This window comes from Chaetomium fimeti (assembly GCF_033439085.1).
Source record: "Chaetomium fimeti strain CBS 168.71 chromosome Unknown B0H64scaffold_4, whole genome shotgun sequence".
NCBI classification, from domain to species: Eukaryota; Fungi; Ascomycota; class Sordariomycetes; order Sordariales; family Chaetomiaceae; genus Chaetomium; species Chaetomium fimeti.
The window spans coordinates 1,280,857-1,298,022 of NW_026944332.1; the positions used below are offsets into that span (position 1 = coordinate 1,280,857).

The window sequence follows — 17,166 nt, forward strand, 5'->3', positions numbered from 1 at the left end:
TTCTCGGGCCCGGCGAGGCTCTCTTCTGGAATCGTTCCGAATTTGATCACACACCCTCGGTGATACCTCCATATGGGTCTCCAATGTCAAATATCCCAGGGGGCCACGCGCTTGTTTGGTCAAATTATACCTGCTAGAACTACTAGGTTAAGAGGTGACGCTTGGTGTTAGGTGTCATGCCTTCACATCGACGGCAGTGTTCTAGGAATGTACGAAAGTAGTCCAGGTCCAGAGTTAGCCCAGACCCGGGCTCTGTATTTACCCATTTTGTTCCCCATCCCGTTGAGGGCCCCCAACCTTGCCCTGTTGTGATGACGCCCGCCAACTCCGTATTATACATGTCGGCCGTTGCGATGCTCAGGTACTCATACAAAACTCCAGCCCAGTCCACCACGGTGGGCACAACACGAAGCAAAGCATGCTCGATGCTCTCCAGGAACGCCTCTGCCATGCATGTATAGAATGCTGCCCTTGGTATGAAAGAATAGAACGACCGTCCCAAAGGAGCACTTGGAACCTCCCCCCAAGCGCGCCGAGTGTAATGCACGACGCCTCCCAGCACAAGCGGAATGCCCGCCCAAATCATGGCAAGTTCGTTTATCGTCGTAGGAAACCGTAGGATTAATTTCGTGTTGGAACATTCGATCATGAGCACTAATGCATCATGGAATCGTCCAAACAGTCATCGTCCTCGAGTCCCCCGATCTCATTTTTGATTTCCCCGCTCGCCTAGCAAACATGGTTAGCAATTGATCATCTCGATAGCCCCGGGCTTGGTTGACTGCGTACCTTTGGATCCAAGCTCAAAGCTATGGTGAAGTGGCGCACGGCTGTCCTCTTGTCCCCGACTGTCTTGGCGAGTTTGGCCAGCAGGAAGTGAACCTGGGCGTTATTCGGGGCGACGTCCCTCAGAATCATCAGCTCCCTTTTTGCTTCCTCCAGCTGCCCGGTGGCTAGCAGTGCCCCGGCCTTCTTGCTCCGCATCTCGGGCGCCCGAGGTGCCAGCTCGACTGCCTTGATAAAATAGGGAAGAGCTTGTACGATCTGCTTCTGTCTCTGCAACACCGTACCCAAGCAGCAAATCAAGACGGCGTGGGCCGGGTGGATCACTAGCGCGGCGTGGTAATGGCTGAGGGCCTTGTCGTAATTGCCCAGCTTTTCATAGACCTTCCCGATGCCGTAGTAGGCATTGTAGTGGCGTTTGTCCGCAGCAACTGCGCGTCGATAGGAAACCAAGGCCTTGTCGTATTCTTCATTTTCCACGTGTTCGTGGCCCTGCAAGGTGTAGGCGTATGAGAAGTTCGGCTGAAGATGGATGGCTCGTTTGAAGCACTGCAGCGCCTGTTCGTGGTCACAATCTAGAGAAAAGGCATTCCCCATCACGCACCACGCTTGGGGCGACTCCCAATCCATGTCGGTCAGCTCATGAGCGAGGAACGAAAGCTCGGTCCCCTTCCTAAGCTGCCAAAGAACGGTCGAGTAGAACTCCATGTCCTCGTGCCGCGTCGGGGCGAGCGTGCGCAGGCGCCGGAAGAACCTCTCCGCGTCTGCATAATTAGCCAACTCATAGTGGGCTTTTGCCACCCGTGCTAACACCCATGGCGTGTCCTGATGGCTTCGGGGCAGTGATGAGAACGCAGCCAGTGCTTCTTGACACCGGAACTGCGATGAGAGGCGATACCCAGACGCGATCTTTTTCAAGAAGTCCAGGATCCATCTCAACCCTTCGTCTGCCTTCACCGGCTCGGGCTCGGCTGGTTTCGGTGGCGGTATTTGTGCAACAGGCAACTCCTTCGCCCGCGGTGGTTCGTCGATATCCATAGTATTCTCCTCCAGCGGTTTCCGGTTCCCGCTAACAACCCTGCCAACGCTGGTCCCACTCGAGCCTGGGCGCCCGATCCTCGAGATTGGGGGCCTAGCCTTTTTCAACTCCCGGGTGACGGTGGCGCCAGTCGTGGAGATATTCATATTTGTCCTCGACGTTGTTCTTGGGGCTACGTTTAACCTCGCGCTCCTCCTTGGCTCCTCGCCGTTCGTCGGGCGCGGCTGGACGGGGTGTCCTGATGCCGTGCGTTTCCTCTCCGTGATTGACTGGGAAAGAGCGGGCCCTCTCATGGGCGGCTCTGGGGGTTCCGTCATCTGGTCTTGGGTTTTCTCCCTCTTCCGAGAGCCCAAGCGGTAGCTCATCTTTGGTGGAGCGTCAAGAAAAGCGGGCTCTGTGGCGTGTGTTACCCGCGTTCGGCGGGTCGGGGCTAATGGGGGTTCTGGGGGGAAGCCGGTGCGAGGTGCCTGTGTCTCAGGAGCGGCGGCGGAGCCGGTCGGCGTTTCCATTCCCTCAGACCCGTGTTTGTTTACTGCGTATCTCGACTGGGTTGCTGTCAGCCTTGACGTCAAGTCATTCTCGCCAGGGTCGACAAAGAGCATATTGTTGCTCGAAACGTCCTGAAAAGCGGTAGAGCGGTGACCCTCGAAGGGGTCGCTATCGTGGCTGACACCTTGAATGCCTGTTTTCCTTTGCAGAGAATCCGGAGGCCCTCCGCTGGAGTCGGTGTTAGCCGCACTTGGATCCTGGTCGAAGCTGCGAGCGAAACCGTCGTTAAGCTTGAAAATATTTGGCACCATGACATTGACGCCCATATCGCAGAGGATGGTAAAGGCATCCCACATGAAGGGATTAGCCCTTAGCGCATCTTCAAAACAGGAAACCGCCCGCTTTTTGTCATCATATCCCCGGTACAGCTTGCCGAGGAGGCAGCTTACTGCGGCGGCGTCGGGGTATGGCGCCCGGGTTGAGGTCGTGTGCCTCCCTATGCTACACTTGGCTGCCCAGGACGGCCGAGCCTTCTCCAGCGCCGTGATCCCATCCTTGTACCGTTCCAGGTCCAGACAGGACTGTGCAAAGACGAAACTGCACCCTAGATGGACCCCTCGACATCCTGACGGTTTACTGACTTCGTATGCGGATCGGGAATCGCCGAGGCGGAGGTGGGAGAGGGCGAGGAGGTATGCGGACTCGGGCGAGCGCTGGTCGTGAGCATGTAGCCTTTCGGCAAAGAAGAGAGCATTACGGTGAGCGAGGTTGTCGAGGTGGTAGTAGACGGTCTGCTTCAGCAAGCCCGCAATTGCCGCGCTGGTCGGCGCCATCTCGCAGTGGGCACAGGAGGTGGACCGGGTTGGCGTGCGACTCGATGTTCCAGTTGCTACCAAAGAGGATGCTCCATGGAGTCGCGCAAGCCGGCTGTCGACGTGAGATGCGCGCGCCTGTTCCGCATGGGGCGGGTTCGGCGCGAGGTGGGCCGCCTGGTGGCGGAACCGGGTGTCAAATTCTCGGGTCGCTTGGCTGTTGGTGGTCCCTTGGTGAACCGTCCCAGCGAGGGGCTGTCGTCGGAGCAGGCGGGAAAGATGGTCGATGCAGCTGCTGTATTAAAGTCAAAAATTATGGCGGGAATAGCACTCGTATCGTTTATCGAATGCTAGCGATGGCGCGACGGGCTGCTGCAAGGTAGGGCGTTGGATTGTTGTCAGCCAGAAGTAGTTTCGAGATCAACAGTCTCTCGAGCCACTGCACCCCCGAAAATAGCGGAAGCGAACTTGAAAAACAAAGGCAATGACGGATCTAAATGCGGGCCAGCAAGGCTGATGCTCAGATTTCTCCGAGCCCCGGAAACATGACTTCCCAAAAGTAAAAGAATAGAAGAAGTCGCGATTGTGCGTGGTCGACAATAGCCAACCCCGGGATGGAATCCTGGCCAAGCGACAGGCTGGTGTTGTGCACTTGTCAGGAAGCTGTCAAGGCGTCAATGGCGGCGTTGCTCTGCCCCTGGTCCTGCGTTGTTGTGGTGGGCGGCGACAACAGGCGATTGATTGGTCACGCGTTTAACGATGGGGCTGGTGCAGCTTGCCGAGCAAACCAACGGCGGCGGGTGGCCCGTCTGTGTTGCCAGCCACAGCTCGAACTGACACCCGAGGTGTGAATCCATGCGTCCCAAAAGTTTGGAAGACCAGCAAGTGGCAGGCGTTTGTTTAGTGACTTTCCGTGGATGTATTCATATTATGGACTTCACTCTCTTGTTGATACCGAGGTTCTCTACTCAGGTTTTTTTTATACTTTTTGAAGGTTTTCATAATTAGAATATCTACCATAATATCCAAGTGTGAGGCACTTGGTACCTGCCTGAGTAACGGTGGCTGATGGTGTTCTGGACTCGTACCAGCCACCCGTGGACGGACCCAGCGCGAGCGCCAAGTTCCAAGGAGTGACCTCGCGACTGCAACTGCGTGTGTGTTGTTCTCATCCGTTCACATAAGAAACCGTTTTCGAGACCACGACATCACCGACCCATTCTTCTCACCAAACCCAGCCCGCCACATAACATGGCTCAAAAAGCACGCAAAGACCGGGCCAAATCAAACTCGGCAGCTCTCAATAATCTTCACATTGGATCGGTCATCGTCAATGGCATTTTCCTACTTTTGCACTTTGTTTTCAGGTCGCGCTCGTTGCTACTTTGGTTTATCCTTTCCCTCCCCAGCTTCCTATGCCAATTCACATTGGAGAAGACTGGACGCCCGAGCTATGACCCCAATACGAAGACTCTCAAATCCTCCGGTGAGGACCTTGCCGCCCCCGGTCTGACCGACTACATGTTCGATGTCGTCTGGGTGACCTGGGCGGTGGCCATTCTCGTGTCGTTCTTCGGAAACTGGGCATGGTTTATTTGGCTCGTGGTCCCCGCCTATGGGGGCTACAAGGCGTTTGGCATGATGGGTGCTGCCAAACAGATGGCGCAGATGGGGGGCAATGCGGACGCTGGGGCTCCGGCTCCCCCAGGCAACCGGAAGCAGCGGCGTGCAGCATAATTCTAGCATTCCCACACTGCCCGCCTCTTGCTACGCCAAACGCATCATCAACTACTACGCTCTATGGCATTCAAGCTCCTTCGACCATGCCTCGAGCACAGCCGGCTCGACATCTCTCACAAGAATATGAACATGGTCGACCGTCCGGACGCTCTGGAGAGCCACCCAGTTCTTGAACCAGATCACTCTGTCCTCCCCGCCTGACCCGAGGCTATCGATAAAATACCGCTTGATGAACTCGGCCACCGTCCTCTTGCTGTCCGGCGTCATGTCGCCGACAGTGTCGTCCGTTGCGATGGGGGTGCGGGACCACACAACGAGGTGGGTGATGCCCGGCACGAAGCCGTAGGGCCAGTCGTTGATCAGCACGCGGTAATCCGACGGGTCTGCAAACGGCACGTCGGAGGCCGGCTTAAATGGCGGCGTGCCCCAGGCTTTGGGCAGGCGGTGGGCGAGGAGGAAATTGGTGATGCCCCCATACTCAGCCTTGGTGTCGGCAGTCCACTTCATGTACCGCCGGAGGTCAGACGGCTTCCTCTTGAGGACGGAGAGCCGGTTGTTTTCTGCTGTCTGTCAGTGTTCGAACCTACGGGTAGCTTGGTAGCAATGGAGGCATGTTGTCGTACGAATGATTTGGCACAGGTCGTCCCAAGTGTGATAGGTAAACTCCTCATCTGTCTGAGACAGAACCCATCTGTCCACGTCGGTAAGAGGAAACGGCGCCTCTTCCTGCGTGTTCTCGCCCATTTGGAAGTCTTTACCCGGTACTCGGGAATGTCTGCGGTGGAGTGCCGCGTGAAATTCGTTGCAGGTTCCGCCACTGATTCGCCGTCGGCCCGGGACCTGAAAGCCGGGCTTGGAAGTTAAAGATCCGATATGGAAGCGTAAAGAACGACGTTGGCATTCAAGAGCGTAACGGGCGCTCCGGAGTGCAATGAGATTAGGAAAATTACACGGTGAGAGCAAGGAGCGAGTGACATGCAGGACGGGGTTTGGATGCATCAAGTGCATTCTCGGTCAATTAAAGATTGGTGGAAGCCCAACATGTCCATGCGAGGGGGCCAAGTGCCGGACACCTATCGGAGTCGGCTCTATCGGGTGTTCTCTGCTCGGCCTGTGCGGGTTGCCCTGTGTGCCCGTGCGGTTGCTCCCGAGAATGGACACTCAAGGGTGCCAAATTGTTGAACAAGTCCGCCAAAAACATTGGGGCCCCGGTCCCCAGTCTCCACCGGCAGCAGCCGGCACTGGCCAGGAAAGTCGGTCCACCCTCGAGCCACCCTTGCACCCTAGCTCCCACCCCCGTCCGACAAAGTTTCTCGAACTCCTTTTATCAATTGACAGCCCCGACTTTGCGGACCCGATTGCTACCTTCGAAACAGCTCTCGTGCAACTCTCGCCTTTCACCTCGAACCACCACAAGAGAGCTCGAGGAGCATTGAGAAGCAAAAATGGCCGACTCATTGCTTGCGCGCAAGTACGTCGATGGCATCTACATCCCCCTCGGTTTGCTCGTTGTTGGCACCGCCATCGTGAAGCGCGAGTGGACGGCCTACGCGTTGCTGTTGGGGGTTGTCCTGGGCAGCATCAAGTACTACAACAACCGTACGTTCCCGTCTGAAGCAACCTCAAAACACCCAGACAGCTAATTCCATGCAGTCCCCAAGGTGGTCCTTAAGCCGGACACCTTCCAAGAGTTTGAGCTCAAGGAAAAGACCATCATCTCGCACAATGTCGCCATGTACGTCTTCCCTCCCTTTTCCTTCCCACGCCACGTGTCAGCACACTAACAGCAGACCACCCCAGCTACCGCTTCTCCCTCCCCTCCCCGAGCTCCATCCTCGGCCTTCCCATCGGCCAGCACATCTCCATCGGCGCTACACTAGGCCAGCCCGACGGCACGAAGAAGGAGATCGTCCGGTCGTACACGCCCATCTCGGGCGACCACCAGCCGGGGTACTTCGACGTTCTGATCAAGTCGTACCCGCAGGGCAACATCAGCCGGCACATGGCGACGCTGGCGGTGGGGCAGACGATCCGGGTGCGCGGGCCCAAGGGCGCCTTCGTGTACACGCCCAACATGGTGCGCCACTTCGGCATGGTGGCCGGCGGCACGGGCATCACCCCCATGCTGCAGGTCGTCAAGGCCATCATCCGCGGCCGCGCCGCCGGCGACCGCACCCAGGTCGACCTCATCTTTGCCAACGTCACCGAGCAGGACATCCTCCTGCGCGAGGACCTCGACCAGCTCGCCCGCGAGGACAAGGGCTTCCGCGTGCACTACGTGCTGGACAAGCCGCCCGCCGGGTGGGAAGGCGGTGTGGGCTACGTCACGGCTGATATGTTCCAGGTACGTTTCCCATGGCTATGCTTGATCTGTTATTACTTTAGGGGAAACGGGTTGCTGACTAGGCTGTTGTACAGAAATGGCTGCCCAAGGCGGCTGACGACGTCAAGATCCTGCTGTGCGGCCCGCCGCCCATGGTGGGCGGGCTGAAGAAGGCGGCCGAGAGCCTCGGGTTCCAGAAGGCCCGGCCCGTCAGCAAGCTGGAGGACCAGGTGTTTGCCTTCTAAGCTGCTGTGCGGCAGACGAGGCGCGAAGCCAGATGTACGAATCGGCAGGAGATGTGGGGTCTGTCCTACTATCTGGCTGCCGAGCAAACGAGACGAAACGCAAGAGATAGACAAAATTCCTGTATATGTATCCCGGATCAACTCCGTTGTGCGTCTCTTAGTCGCCGGTCTTGATCATAATATTAGATGGGAGATCTCTCATCATCTACTGAGGAGGGTTGGGAGTCTAGGTAATATACAGGCCCATTGCCGGCCGATCCCCAAAACCAACCAGACCAAACCAATCCGAACCAAACCAATCCGAACCAAACCAATCCGAACCAAACCAATCCGAACCTGAAACCGTCCAATGCAATACAGATTTCCCATGGTATATCCCATCCGATCCAAACGCCATGATGTTGTACAAACACACCACAAAATAATACAGTACAGTACAGTACAATCCAATACAATAGGGGAGGGAGGAGGGGGGGAGGGATGTCATTAACTCATTAGCACCGCACCCAAACACCAAAACCTACCCACCCAGTCCGAGACCAAAACCAGGGATGAACGGGACTGAATCAACCACTCCCCGACCGACGGCCACCCCCGCCGGCATCCCAAGCCCCACCTCCTCCGCCTCCGCCTCCGCCTCCGCCAGCGGAACCGCTGCTTCCGCCCCCGCCGGCGCCAGCGCTGTTCAGTGCCGCCGCCCAGGCGTCCATGCCGCCGCTGCTGCTGCCGCCGTCGTCGCCCTCGCCGGCGGTCATGTCCAGCAGGGCGTACAGCGACTCGGTGACGGACCACGGCTGGTCGAGGTCAAAGATGCCGAGGTCGCCGAGGTCGGGGCCGTCGTGGGGAATGGGTGTTTGTGTGTTTGGGTTTGGGTTTGGGTTTGTGTTTGTGTTGTCGCCTGTGGCGGTGGCGGTGGTGGTGGTGGTGGTGGTAGGGGAGGTGTCGTCGATGCTGAAGCCGAAGTCTGCGGCGGATACCATCACTTCCGGGGAGATGTGGGGGAACGCCGGGGACGGGTTGGCGGCTGGGTCGGGCATGGCGAAGCCCGGGCAGAGAGGTTGACTGTGGGGCGCCGTCATGCGGTGGATCCGGTGGGGGAGGGTCGTGATGGGGTTGGTCATGTACTTGGTCTTGTATGACCAGCCGCCGCCAGTGTACTCGAACAGGTCGGGCGCTGGGTCCATGAGGGGGTCGTTTCCGTCCGCCGACCAAATCGTGGGCATGCTGATACGCGGCCCTGCACCTGGCCCGGCCGAGGTACGCATCCGCTTGCTGGCGGGCTCTTCGATGTCGTGGGACGTGGGATATGACTCGGTAAAGTTGGGAGCGGCGCATGGATTGAATCTGACAACGGCGGGGTTTAAAATGGCGCCTAGCGGCGCGTTCAGGGGAAGGCGACCCGGGAGCGGCGACTGCACCTTGGTGTGACGCATTTGAGCGATGAGAGGGACAGCATGATCGCACGCTTTATCAGTGTAATCAGGACTCCGCAGATGATCCACCGACATGGGGATGCCATTCCGTTCGATATCGAGCAAGAGTTGCTGTAGGTAGGCGTGGGTGATGATATGCTGGCGCGCAGTGGAATTCATACACTGGACGAGGTACTCCAAATTGGCCTGGTTGAAATCTTGCATGTTATCTTTTGCCTGCGCGATGTACACCGAGGCGGCAAAATACAGGGAGAGAGCCATCAAAGGACCTCTGTATCCGGCTGTCACATCATTGGACGCCTTGAGTATGTCGATGATTTCCTGTGCGGCTGTCAACAGCCTGGTCCGGCTGGTCTGCCGTATGCCGGCCAGCTTGAACTGGTCCGCCTTATCGCGCGCGGCAATATGGAGGCAGATGACGGCGGCATGCAAGTTCAGATTGGCCTGCACGGCAGTGGGATTGTGCATGTTCTGCGGAAGGCGAAAGCGCTCGGGCAAGAACAGGAAGCCGTCGGACAACATGTTGTCGAGCTCCCTGTGGCGCTTCCAGAAGGGTCCGAATTCCGGGTCTTGTGGAAGATCGTCGGGCAGCGGCCGGTGCGCATGCTTCAAGAGCTTGGTGAAGACATGACAGATAATCACGTTGCCGGCAAATATCGAGTAGTTCGAGCCACGGAATGCGTCCCGGAGCGTGAAGCTCCTTTCCTCGGTGCTGCTGGTGAATGCATCCTCCGACACGGGCAAGTGCGTGGTGATCTAATGACGGTTAGTTACAGCATGGTCGGCATTCCATAGAGTGACTTGCCTGTTCGACATCGATTAGGGTGGGCCATCCTGCGCTGATGCTTGCGTAACTGTCGACACAAAACCCACCCCAAAACAAACGCCGGCGCTCCTCGAGTTCAGCCCAGTCCCGGGGCGGGGCAATCATGGGAGCCATGGGAAGCTCCGCGTCGGTGTAGGGAGAGTCGAGCCGATGAAGCCCCATCATGCCGGCTAACCGAACCGACCTCGCAGAGCTCATAGATGCCCTGGTGAACAGCAAGCAACGGGCTTCGTCAGTCGCGATTAACGCCCAAGCCTGAGCATGGGGGATCGTTATGAAGTGCTCCCCGTGTCCCTAATCGAGGTTAGGATGAAAGAACAGCGGACAGTATTTACGGTCTTTACCAACCTTCAGCTCGTCGGCTTCCAGATACTGGCGAGCACGGCGGTAGAGGGCATCGTGGTAGCATCCATACTTGGGGTGTCCATTGGAAGCCGAAGTCCACATGGCGTACTGAAGAGCCATGGGCGGGCGCATATGGGGAGGGGAGTGAAAAGCCCGCAAGTAGTTGCCCGGGTGTATGATGGGCAGGAAATGCTGCTGGGTGGCGAAGAATGCGGCATGACTATGTACGTTACTGATGTTAGTCGTTTGGGGGTGTGCTGGGGCCATGGTTTGCACATACAGCTCCTCGATCATCTCGAAAGGGGGTAAACTCTCGAACTGGCCGAGGCCCAATAGTTCGCCGGAAGAGGAATTGTCTCGGCTTGGGGGCCTCTCAGTCGGCGACAGCGGCTTCTGAGGCGTCGCCTTGTCGCGGGGGCTGCCCTGCGGGGGCTTCTCTGGCCGAGAGGGATCGCCCCCAGGCGCAGTAGGTGACGAGCCCTCTGTCCAGGCGCCATCGGACCCAGCCGACGGGCCAACCCGTTGCCTGCCAACAGTTCTAAGCAGGCCTTCCACCTGGGCTATGTTGGGTCAACACACGGTACTGCTAACTTGAAGTAGGTAATTTAAGGTGCCATACCAAGCCTATCCTCGAGCTCTCTCACGTTTCTCCGCTTGAAGGCCGGCTTCCTACGGGATTCAGGATAAACACATTCGCCACCGGCTTTGGCGCACCGGGCGCAAACTGGTTTATGGCGGTCGCCTGGGGGGAGTGTCGTATGCACAGTAAGCAGTTGCGCTTAGGAATTCATTCGACCGAACGTGACCGGAACATCATCTCACACTTGAGTTTGCGGCTGCGGCAACTTACACAAGCCAGCGGCTCGTGGGCGGCAGCGGTGGAGGAGGTGGCGGCACCGGATGGTGGTTCAGACGGGCCATCTTCGGGGGAGGACGGTGACATGCTGCGGTGCGGTGTTGCCAAGTCCGAGACGGATGCCGAAGGGCGGCGATAACTGAAAATCGAAAGACTTCGGGCTCATTCGAGGTGCGGCTCCGGGCTCCCAACCCATGTACAAGTATGCCGTAAGGCGTCCATCCGTCCTTGGACCTTGCCGCGCCATATTCGTCACCCCGTGGCCGGCTAACTGCCTGAAAGCCAGGGCTGCGGCACGCATATCCCGGATTCGGCCGGTGAGAATCTCGGGCTTGTTAGGCGGATGGTTTTTGCTCCGTAAGCCGAGCGAAAATCAGCTAAGCCGGTACCTTTTCCGGCGCCGACACCAAAGAAACCGGACAGCCCTTCTCGGCCAGGAAACGTCATAAAGCTGCCCGGAAAAAACCGGGGAAGCCTGGCCGGCTCAGGCAGCCAAAGACCTTTTTTTGCGCAAGAGGTTCCAGATAGAAATCGAAACCCTCGACAATGGGTAAATGCCGGCCAAGTCGCTCAGTATCGAGCGCCGAAAGGACCAAAAGACGGCGGACGAAGCAGGGAGACGCCTGGTGACTCATCCTACCAGGCCTGGAAATGAGCATGACGACCACTCTGGGCAAAGCAGGAAGGAACTGGGGGCACTGGGAGACTGGCTGACGGGTTGCACCTGCTGGACTTGTCTGCATCCTAAAATTCCCGTCGTGACTCAGTCCGTGACTGCCAAATGCGACCAAATGGTCTTGTGAACACAGATCGAGCCCTGCAAACGCCCAAGCGACCGCCAAGCTGCTGTGTGCGTCAGCTAATCAAGCTCACAAGCTCAGAAGTTCCTCAGCCGCGCCCGAGATACGATGCCGCATTGAGTGAGATCACCCATCTCCGCCCGAAAGACACGGTTACCTTCGTTTCCGTCGCTCTGGGTTTGGTCCACGTGCAGTTCACAGTTATTCAGGAATTACTATTCTAAAAATATAACCAAACTCCATACACAGGAGTCCGGGCACTCTCAAAGCCCGGGAACGCGCGGAACCCGAGTGTTGACTTTGACAGTTGTTGTTTACTCAATCCGACCCCAAGTCCAGATATTCAACCCGACCTTGACTCCCTTGGTCACGGGCAGCCCGGCGTGCCACGACTCTTGATACCCTCTCCCGCTCCCATCCGCCATGAAGTTCTCCCAATACACCGCATTGCCCGGCGCAACCTTGAACACCACGCCCTTCCCCCCATCCCCTTCACCCTCCTCCTCACCCTCCTCCTCTTCAGGACACTCCACAAACCGACACCACCTCTCATCCTCCCGCAGCCCCCTCAGCAAAGGAAACTCCGTCCCTCCCCCCACCAACCTCTCCCTCTCCCTCCCCCCCTCAACCCCATCATCACCATCCCCATCAACCCCCTCCCCTTTCACCCCACCTCCAGACTCGCCCCCATCATCAACCCAAACCATAAAACTACTCACCCTCCCCCACCCACCCCTCCCGGAGCTCCAGTCAAAGTGGTGCGCGTAGTGCCCGCCGGCGCGGTAGCGCTGGACGCGCAGGCGCTCGAGCCAGGTTTCCGGGCGCCAGCCCTGCAGGGCGCGGGCGCGGGCCTCGACGCACCGCACGGCGGCGGTCCGCGGCACCAGCGCGACCTCGGAGTCGCGCACGCGCGGCTGCTGCTCGGTGGACCGGCCGCCGTTGTGCGTGATGGTGGCGGGGGCGTAGAGGGGTTCGCTGTTTGTGTGGGGAGTGTTAGTTTGGTTGGTGAGGGTGAGAAGGTAAGGGGGGAAGGGAGGGGGGGGGGGGAAGGGGATGAGAAGGGGTTGTAAGAAAGGGGGGCCGAACCTTATCTCTAGTAGGTGGCGTCGTTCGTCGAGGGTGAGGAAGTCTTCTATGTAGAGAACCAAGGGGGCGCGGGAGACGACATGGACTGTGTAGGGGTTGGGAGGGCAGGTGTAGTTGGAGGGTTCCTCAAGGGCTAGGAGGTCTTCGTTTAGCTGCGGGCGAGGGAGGCGGCGGATCCGAGGTGTGGAGGGTGAGAATAACTGGGCTATGGGATCGGCGAAGAAGAGGAGGACCGGGACGAGGGCGAGCAGGTATCTGAACATTGTTGCGGCATGGTGAGCTGATGCTTGTGAGAAGCTGAGTGAGACGGTAAGTGAGATGAGTTGCTTCGTTCGGTGGGGTGTGAAGAGGTGGACCAAGGACATGGGTGGGAGTCCCGGAGTTCAGGGGTTGGCCTGTTTCGGGATACTTGAAATGCACCGTGACATGATTCCGATAACTCCGGTTGGAGTCGATCCAGGGGCAGACGTGGCGGCAGGGAAAGCGGCCAGGCTGCAGTGGGCCGAGATATCGACAAATCGTAAAACCTCCCACCTCACAGGCTTTATTTCTATCCTTAAGTTTACCTCCCTTTTTATAGCTTCTTATTTCTTGATTTTACATCCTTTTTCTTTCTTTCTTGGCTATTATTCCTTCTTCCTTATTTCCTCTTCTTCTATCTCACTTTTTCCTTTCTCTTCGCCCCTTTTGTATTATTTTCATTCTTTTTCTCTTCTTTCCTTTTCTCTTTCCCTTATCCCTTTTCCTCTTGTCTTTCTTCTCAACTCTTTGTTGTTTCTTTATCAATATCACCATCGTCAATACTGCATTACTCGGGTCCAAACACAGGACCCAGCACCTGTCAACAACATCAACCACAAAAAGTAACTCTGGATGCTTTATAAGGCCAGCTAGTAAATACCGCAGCAAAACTCTGGCATAACCCCATTACTCTCCTTTCCCAACGCCATACCTCCTACCCTCCACGCCTCCCCCATTGCCCTTCTACCCTTTTACCCCCTCCCTCCACATCCTACATCTCCCGCACCTCCTCCACCTCGCGCACCCTCCCCCACACGCCCTCTCTCTCCCCTTCTCGCTTTTCTACCGCCTCCCCCCAGCCCACCCCGCCAACTACATCCACCTTCCCCACCCACTCCTGGGCCACCGGCAGCAGCGGGGGGTGGGATGTTACACTCGTATTGGGGAGGGCATTTATGGTGGCGGTGGGGTTGTGGTTGTAGTTATTGTTGTGGTTAGTGCCAGGCTTGATCGGGTTGGGGCATCGAACAGTTGGCTGGTGTAGTTCGACGTGGGTTTGCACCTCGAGTTTATATTGAGGATGCACAGTGGCGGTTGGGTAGAGTGAAGGGTCGATGGCAGAGGAAAACTCTGGGCGGAGGCATGGAAGAGGGTTGGCGGGGGCAGCCGTTGGATGCTGGGCTTGTGTTGAAAAATGGGCCGATACTGGTGCTGAAACAGGGAGTGGGCTCTGTGTCGGCATGGGAGATGGTGTTGGCGCTGATGGTTGGATTGGGGCTGGTATATCGGTTGGAACGGGTTGCTGGGCTGGGTTTGACGCTGGGCTGGGCGCCCTTCCTGCCGGGTCAGGGTATGGATAAGACGTCGTCGTATTATTGGTGGCGTAGACTGTGTCCGAGTACGTGGTCCGCTGGGAGAACCGAGCGTAGCCGGAGGTACGACAGCCGAGAATCTCCCGCTGGGGGTTCCAGCTTGGATCAAAGGTGGGCATATCGAGAACGCGAGGAAATCGCGAGCCGGCGCGCTTGTAGTGGCGCTGCGGCGGTTGATCCATGGAAAGGCCGTCCATATGTTCGTATTTGACTGAGCCGGCGGACTGCCACTGCGGCGATGGCACCGTAGGAGCCGCGGCGCCGTGTACAATGTCTCGCGGTCCCGGGCCGGCCCCATTTCTAGTCGCTTCCACGACAAAATGCTGCCGGGAATGGACTGATGTCGACTCCTCGGCGGGCTTCGGTGCGCTCACAGGCCCCGAGGTAGCCGTCTGGACAGGCTCCGCCGTGGGCTTTGGAGCCGATTCCAGAGCCTCCACTCGGGTAATCAAGCTGACTAGTTGACACCTGAGAATCTTGTTTTCATCCTCGAGGGCACTACGCTGGGCATCCGCCTGCCCGCTCTTGTCCTCTAACTTCCTGACGTCGTCCGTGAGTGCGGCGCATTGGACAGTCAGTTGCTGCGTCTTCTCCTCGAGGCTCTTGTTCTCGGTTTCGAGGCCAACAATCTGCTCAGCAAGCTGTTGTTGCTTTTGCTTGTTGGCATTAGTATCCTTTCGCAGATCCTTTTGCTGTTTGCTCAACTGCTCGACATCCTTCCCTTGCTTCTTGCTGTTGTCGTCGAGGCTGCTGTATAGAGACACCAGCTGCTGGTCCTGCTTCTTGAGCTTTTTGTATCCGGCCTTCAATGCCCGGTACTTTTCGTCCTCCTTGCCGGCGGATGCCTTCGCGAATGGAGGCGTGGGTAATCGATCGTCATCATCGCTGTCCTCGATCGAATCCATGACCTTTTGCTGCTGAGGGCCCGCTTCCATCGGTTTGTGCCGCTTGTTCGGGTTCTCTACTTGGACCTTCTCGTTCTCCTGTCTGTTCCGCTTTCCGAGTAGCTTGGCCTTCTCTGCTGCAAGGGCATCGTTGACTGTGGCGGCAATCCTGGTCATAGTGGCCTGAACCTTGTCCTCCCACGCCCTATCATTATCCTTAAAACCACTCGGCTTCGCGTCCGCCGTTGCTGCAGTCCCCTTGCCGAACAGCCCAAAGCGTTCGTCCTCTTCGTATGCCCCGGCATCCCCTGGCAATGGCTGTGTGTTCTCGAGCTCGGCCTTGCCTTTCCGACACACGACGCTCAACACCAGGTCTGTAAGATCGTCGTCGAAAGGAATGTGGTGGTAGTAGGTCTGTTTCTGCATAAATTGGTTGCGCCAGACGGGGTCATCAATGGCGGAACCTCTCCAAAAGTATGGCGTGTTGTCGTTGCTGGGCGGTTGCGAATCCATCAGGAAGTCAAGCTTGATTTGTTTCAGGGGATTCATCAAGCATTTCGGGACGGAGCCGGACTTGCTATCGATGAACTCGGTTGCTTTTATTTCAGACCGAAACCCCAGGTGAGGCATCTTGATCACTTCCACGGCGTCCTTCCAGGTATCGTGGCCGTCCATCCACGCATGGATGAGCGTCATGGAATCCCTCAGGTACTTCCAGGCAGCGTGGCTCGAGTTACGGCGCGTTGCACCTGATCGCAAGATTTGGCCGGCCACGAGACGAAGATCGAGCCAGGCTGGCGGGTCGCTTGTCCTGTAATACTTGCCCATGTGGTTGACGATACTCCGGACGCAGTCGTGCGTTTCTCGAAGCTCGCGCAGGCGCTGCTTTTTAGTTTCTCTCTCGACCAAGTGGCTCGTACGCTTATCCGGGTCGTTCTTGAGAATTGGAGGGTCACCATTTTCGCTTATTTGGAATTCTTCGGCCATCATCGCCATGTTGGCGGCTGCATAGGCAGGTCAAAGCGGACTCCTAGGAGAGGTAGCGATGTCAATGGCTTCCGCCTCGTTTGGATGGTGGAGGGTGGGTTGGAAGGATCGCTGCCAGATTTGGGTATTGTCTAGACCCGCCGCCGCTGGTATATTAGTATAGTCAAGTCGACCGACAGGAGGCGATAACCTACGCGGCACTCGGGTTGGAGGTTATTATTAGTGAGGCAGGTTGCCTGTGGGTGGCACGAAAGTTGTGAACGAAGTGCGCAGAGATGAAGCGGAGAAGAAAGAGGATAGTTTGAGATATATAAACCAAATAAAATCCTCAAGATCAGGAGAGGGCGACGCAGGGAAGCAATCATGCCCTTTGCGGCAAGGAACCAGGCGGCTCTCTTGGTGTGATCGGGTAGTCCAAGAGAGTTGTCAAGTCAAGAAGGGCAGAAAAAACATTTGCTATCGTCTCCCACTCGTTAAAAACCAAACAGGAAGGAGCAAATTGCACAGAAGCTTGTCAGTTTCTCCGCCACATCGCGGTAAGCTTTTTTGCTGCATATTTGTGCTGTAACAAAACCTAGGATCAGGTACCAACAGCTGTTTTAAATGCTGCTTATTGTCAAATTATGAGGCTTAAACAGTAATAGAAATATACACGATGACCAACTCGTCCATGCTCAGCGAGGTACACGGCCCTCGACTTGCACCCCCTCAAGACTCGGGGGCTATTGAGAGGAAGGTCAGCGGAGAGGTTGTGAAAAGTATCTGAGAAATGCAGACCACCAACACCCCGCCAGCCAGTTTATGAGCTTATAACCAACTGATTGATAACCACCAGATACTGGAACTGGCGGTTACTGGTTGAGTGTTCTGTCCATCCTCAACTAAGGTACCTTGCCTTGATTCAG

At 57.0% G+C, this 17,166-nt stretch overlaps 7 protein-coding genes across 7 annotated transcripts; 2 read left to right on the plus strand and 5 right to left on the minus strand.

Annotated features, from left to right (window-relative positions):
- Positions 1–301: 301 nt before the first annotated feature.
- On the minus strand, positions 302–3,440 carry B0H64DRAFT_147767 (uncharacterized protein). The gene is made up of 2 exons (XM_062798375.1): positions 790–3,440; positions 302–729 (listed from the first exon to the last, which is right to left on the minus strand). Exons 1-2 carry the CDS (start codon positions 3,142–3,144, stop codon positions 655–657), a joined length of 2,430 nt encoding a protein of 809 aa, XP_062659023.1. The 5' UTR covers positions 3,145–3,440; the 3' UTR covers positions 302–654.
- Positions 3,441–4,240: 800 nt separating this feature from the next.
- On the plus strand, positions 4,241–4,887 carry B0H64DRAFT_147776 (uncharacterized protein). The gene has a single exon (XM_062798376.1). The coding sequence runs from the start codon at positions 4,375–4,377 to the stop codon at positions 4,858–4,860; it is 486 nt and encodes a 161-aa protein (XP_062659024.1). The 5' UTR covers positions 4,241–4,374; the 3' UTR covers positions 4,861–4,887.
- Positions 4,888–4,914: 27 nt separating this feature from the next.
- Positions 4,915–5,607, minus strand: B0H64DRAFT_373723 (uncharacterized protein; the record flags this gene model as incomplete). Its single annotated transcript, XM_062802291.1, has 2 exons — positions 4,915–5,423; positions 5,487–5,607. The coding sequence occupies 2 exons, from the start codon at positions 5,605–5,607 to the stop codon at positions 4,915–4,917; spliced, it is 630 nt and encodes a 209-aa protein (XP_062659025.1).
- Positions 5,608–6,018: 411 nt separating this feature from the next.
- B0H64DRAFT_341057 (uncharacterized protein) lies at positions 6,019–7,749 on the plus strand. Its single transcript, XM_062801243.1, has 4 exons — positions 6,019–6,462; positions 6,517–6,598; positions 6,664–7,207; positions 7,282–7,749. The coding sequence occupies exons 1-4, from the start codon at positions 6,309–6,311 to the stop codon at positions 7,429–7,431; spliced, it is 930 nt and encodes a 309-aa protein (XP_062659026.1). The 5' UTR covers positions 6,019–6,308; the 3' UTR covers positions 7,432–7,749.
- B0H64DRAFT_147795 (uncharacterized protein) lies at positions 7,715–11,156 on the minus strand. Its single transcript, XM_062798377.1, has 6 exons — positions 10,858–11,156; positions 10,655–10,777; positions 10,316–10,595; positions 10,039–10,255; positions 9,670–9,984; positions 7,715–9,620 (listed from the first exon to the last, which is right to left on the minus strand). The coding sequence occupies exons 1-6, from the start codon at positions 10,976–10,978 to the stop codon at positions 7,998–8,000; spliced, it is 2,679 nt and encodes an 892-aa protein (XP_062659027.1). The 5' UTR covers positions 10,979–11,156; the 3' UTR covers positions 7,715–7,997.
- Positions 11,157–12,005: 849 nt separating this feature from the next.
- On the minus strand, positions 12,006–13,040 carry B0H64DRAFT_441906 (uncharacterized protein; the record flags this gene model as incomplete). The annotated part of the gene is made up of 2 exons (XM_062806601.1): positions 12,006–12,666; positions 12,778–13,040. 2 exons carry the CDS (start codon positions 13,038–13,040, stop codon positions 12,006–12,008), a joined length of 924 nt encoding a protein of 307 aa, XP_062659028.1.
- Positions 13,041–14,366: 1,326 nt separating this feature from the next.
- B0H64DRAFT_341061 (uncharacterized protein) lies at positions 14,367–16,377 on the minus strand (the record flags this gene model as incomplete). The annotated part of the gene is made up of 1 exon (XM_062801244.1): positions 14,367–16,377. A coding segment is annotated over exon 1 (1,902 nt), but the record flags the coding sequence as incomplete, so codon positions are not given.
- Positions 16,378–17,166: the final 789 nt, after the last annotated feature.

Bases quoted from the DNA above. Each gene is read 5' to 3' on its own strand.
- B0H64DRAFT_147767 (XM_062798375.1), bottom strand. From the start codon at position 3,144: ATGGCGCCGACCAGCGCGGCAATTGCGGGCTTGCTGAAGCAGACCGTC. The intron at 730-789 runs GTACGCAGTCAA...CATGTTTGCTAG, and splicing joins CTTTGAGCTTGGATCCAAAG to GCGAGCGGGGAAATCAAAAA.
- B0H64DRAFT_147776 (XM_062798376.1), top strand. From the start codon at position 4,375: ATGGCTCAAAAAGCACGCAAAGACCGGGCCAAATCAAACTCGGCAGCT.
- B0H64DRAFT_341057 (XM_062801243.1), top strand. From the start codon at position 6,309: ATGGCCGACTCATTGCTTGCGCGCAAGTACGTCGATGGCATCTACATC. The intron at 6,599-6,663 runs GTACGTCTTCCC...AGACCACCCCAG, and splicing joins ATCTCGCACAATGTCGCCAT to CTACCGCTTCTCCCTCCCCT. The intron at 7,208-7,281 runs GTACGTTTCCCA...GCTGTTGTACAG, and splicing joins TCACGGCTGATATGTTCCAG to AAATGGCTGCCCAAGGCGGC.
- B0H64DRAFT_147795 (XM_062798377.1), bottom strand. From the start codon at position 10,978: ATGTCACCGTCCTCCCCCGAAGATGGCCCGTCTGAACCACCATCCGGT. The intron at 10,778-10,857 runs GTGAGATGATGT...CACTCCCCCCAG, and splicing joins CCGCAGCCGCAAACTCAAGT to GCGACCGCCATAAACCAGTT. The intron at 10,596-10,654 runs GTATGGCACCTT...GACCCAACATAG, and splicing joins AGAGCTCGAGGATAGGCTTG to CCCAGGTGGAAGGCCTGCTT.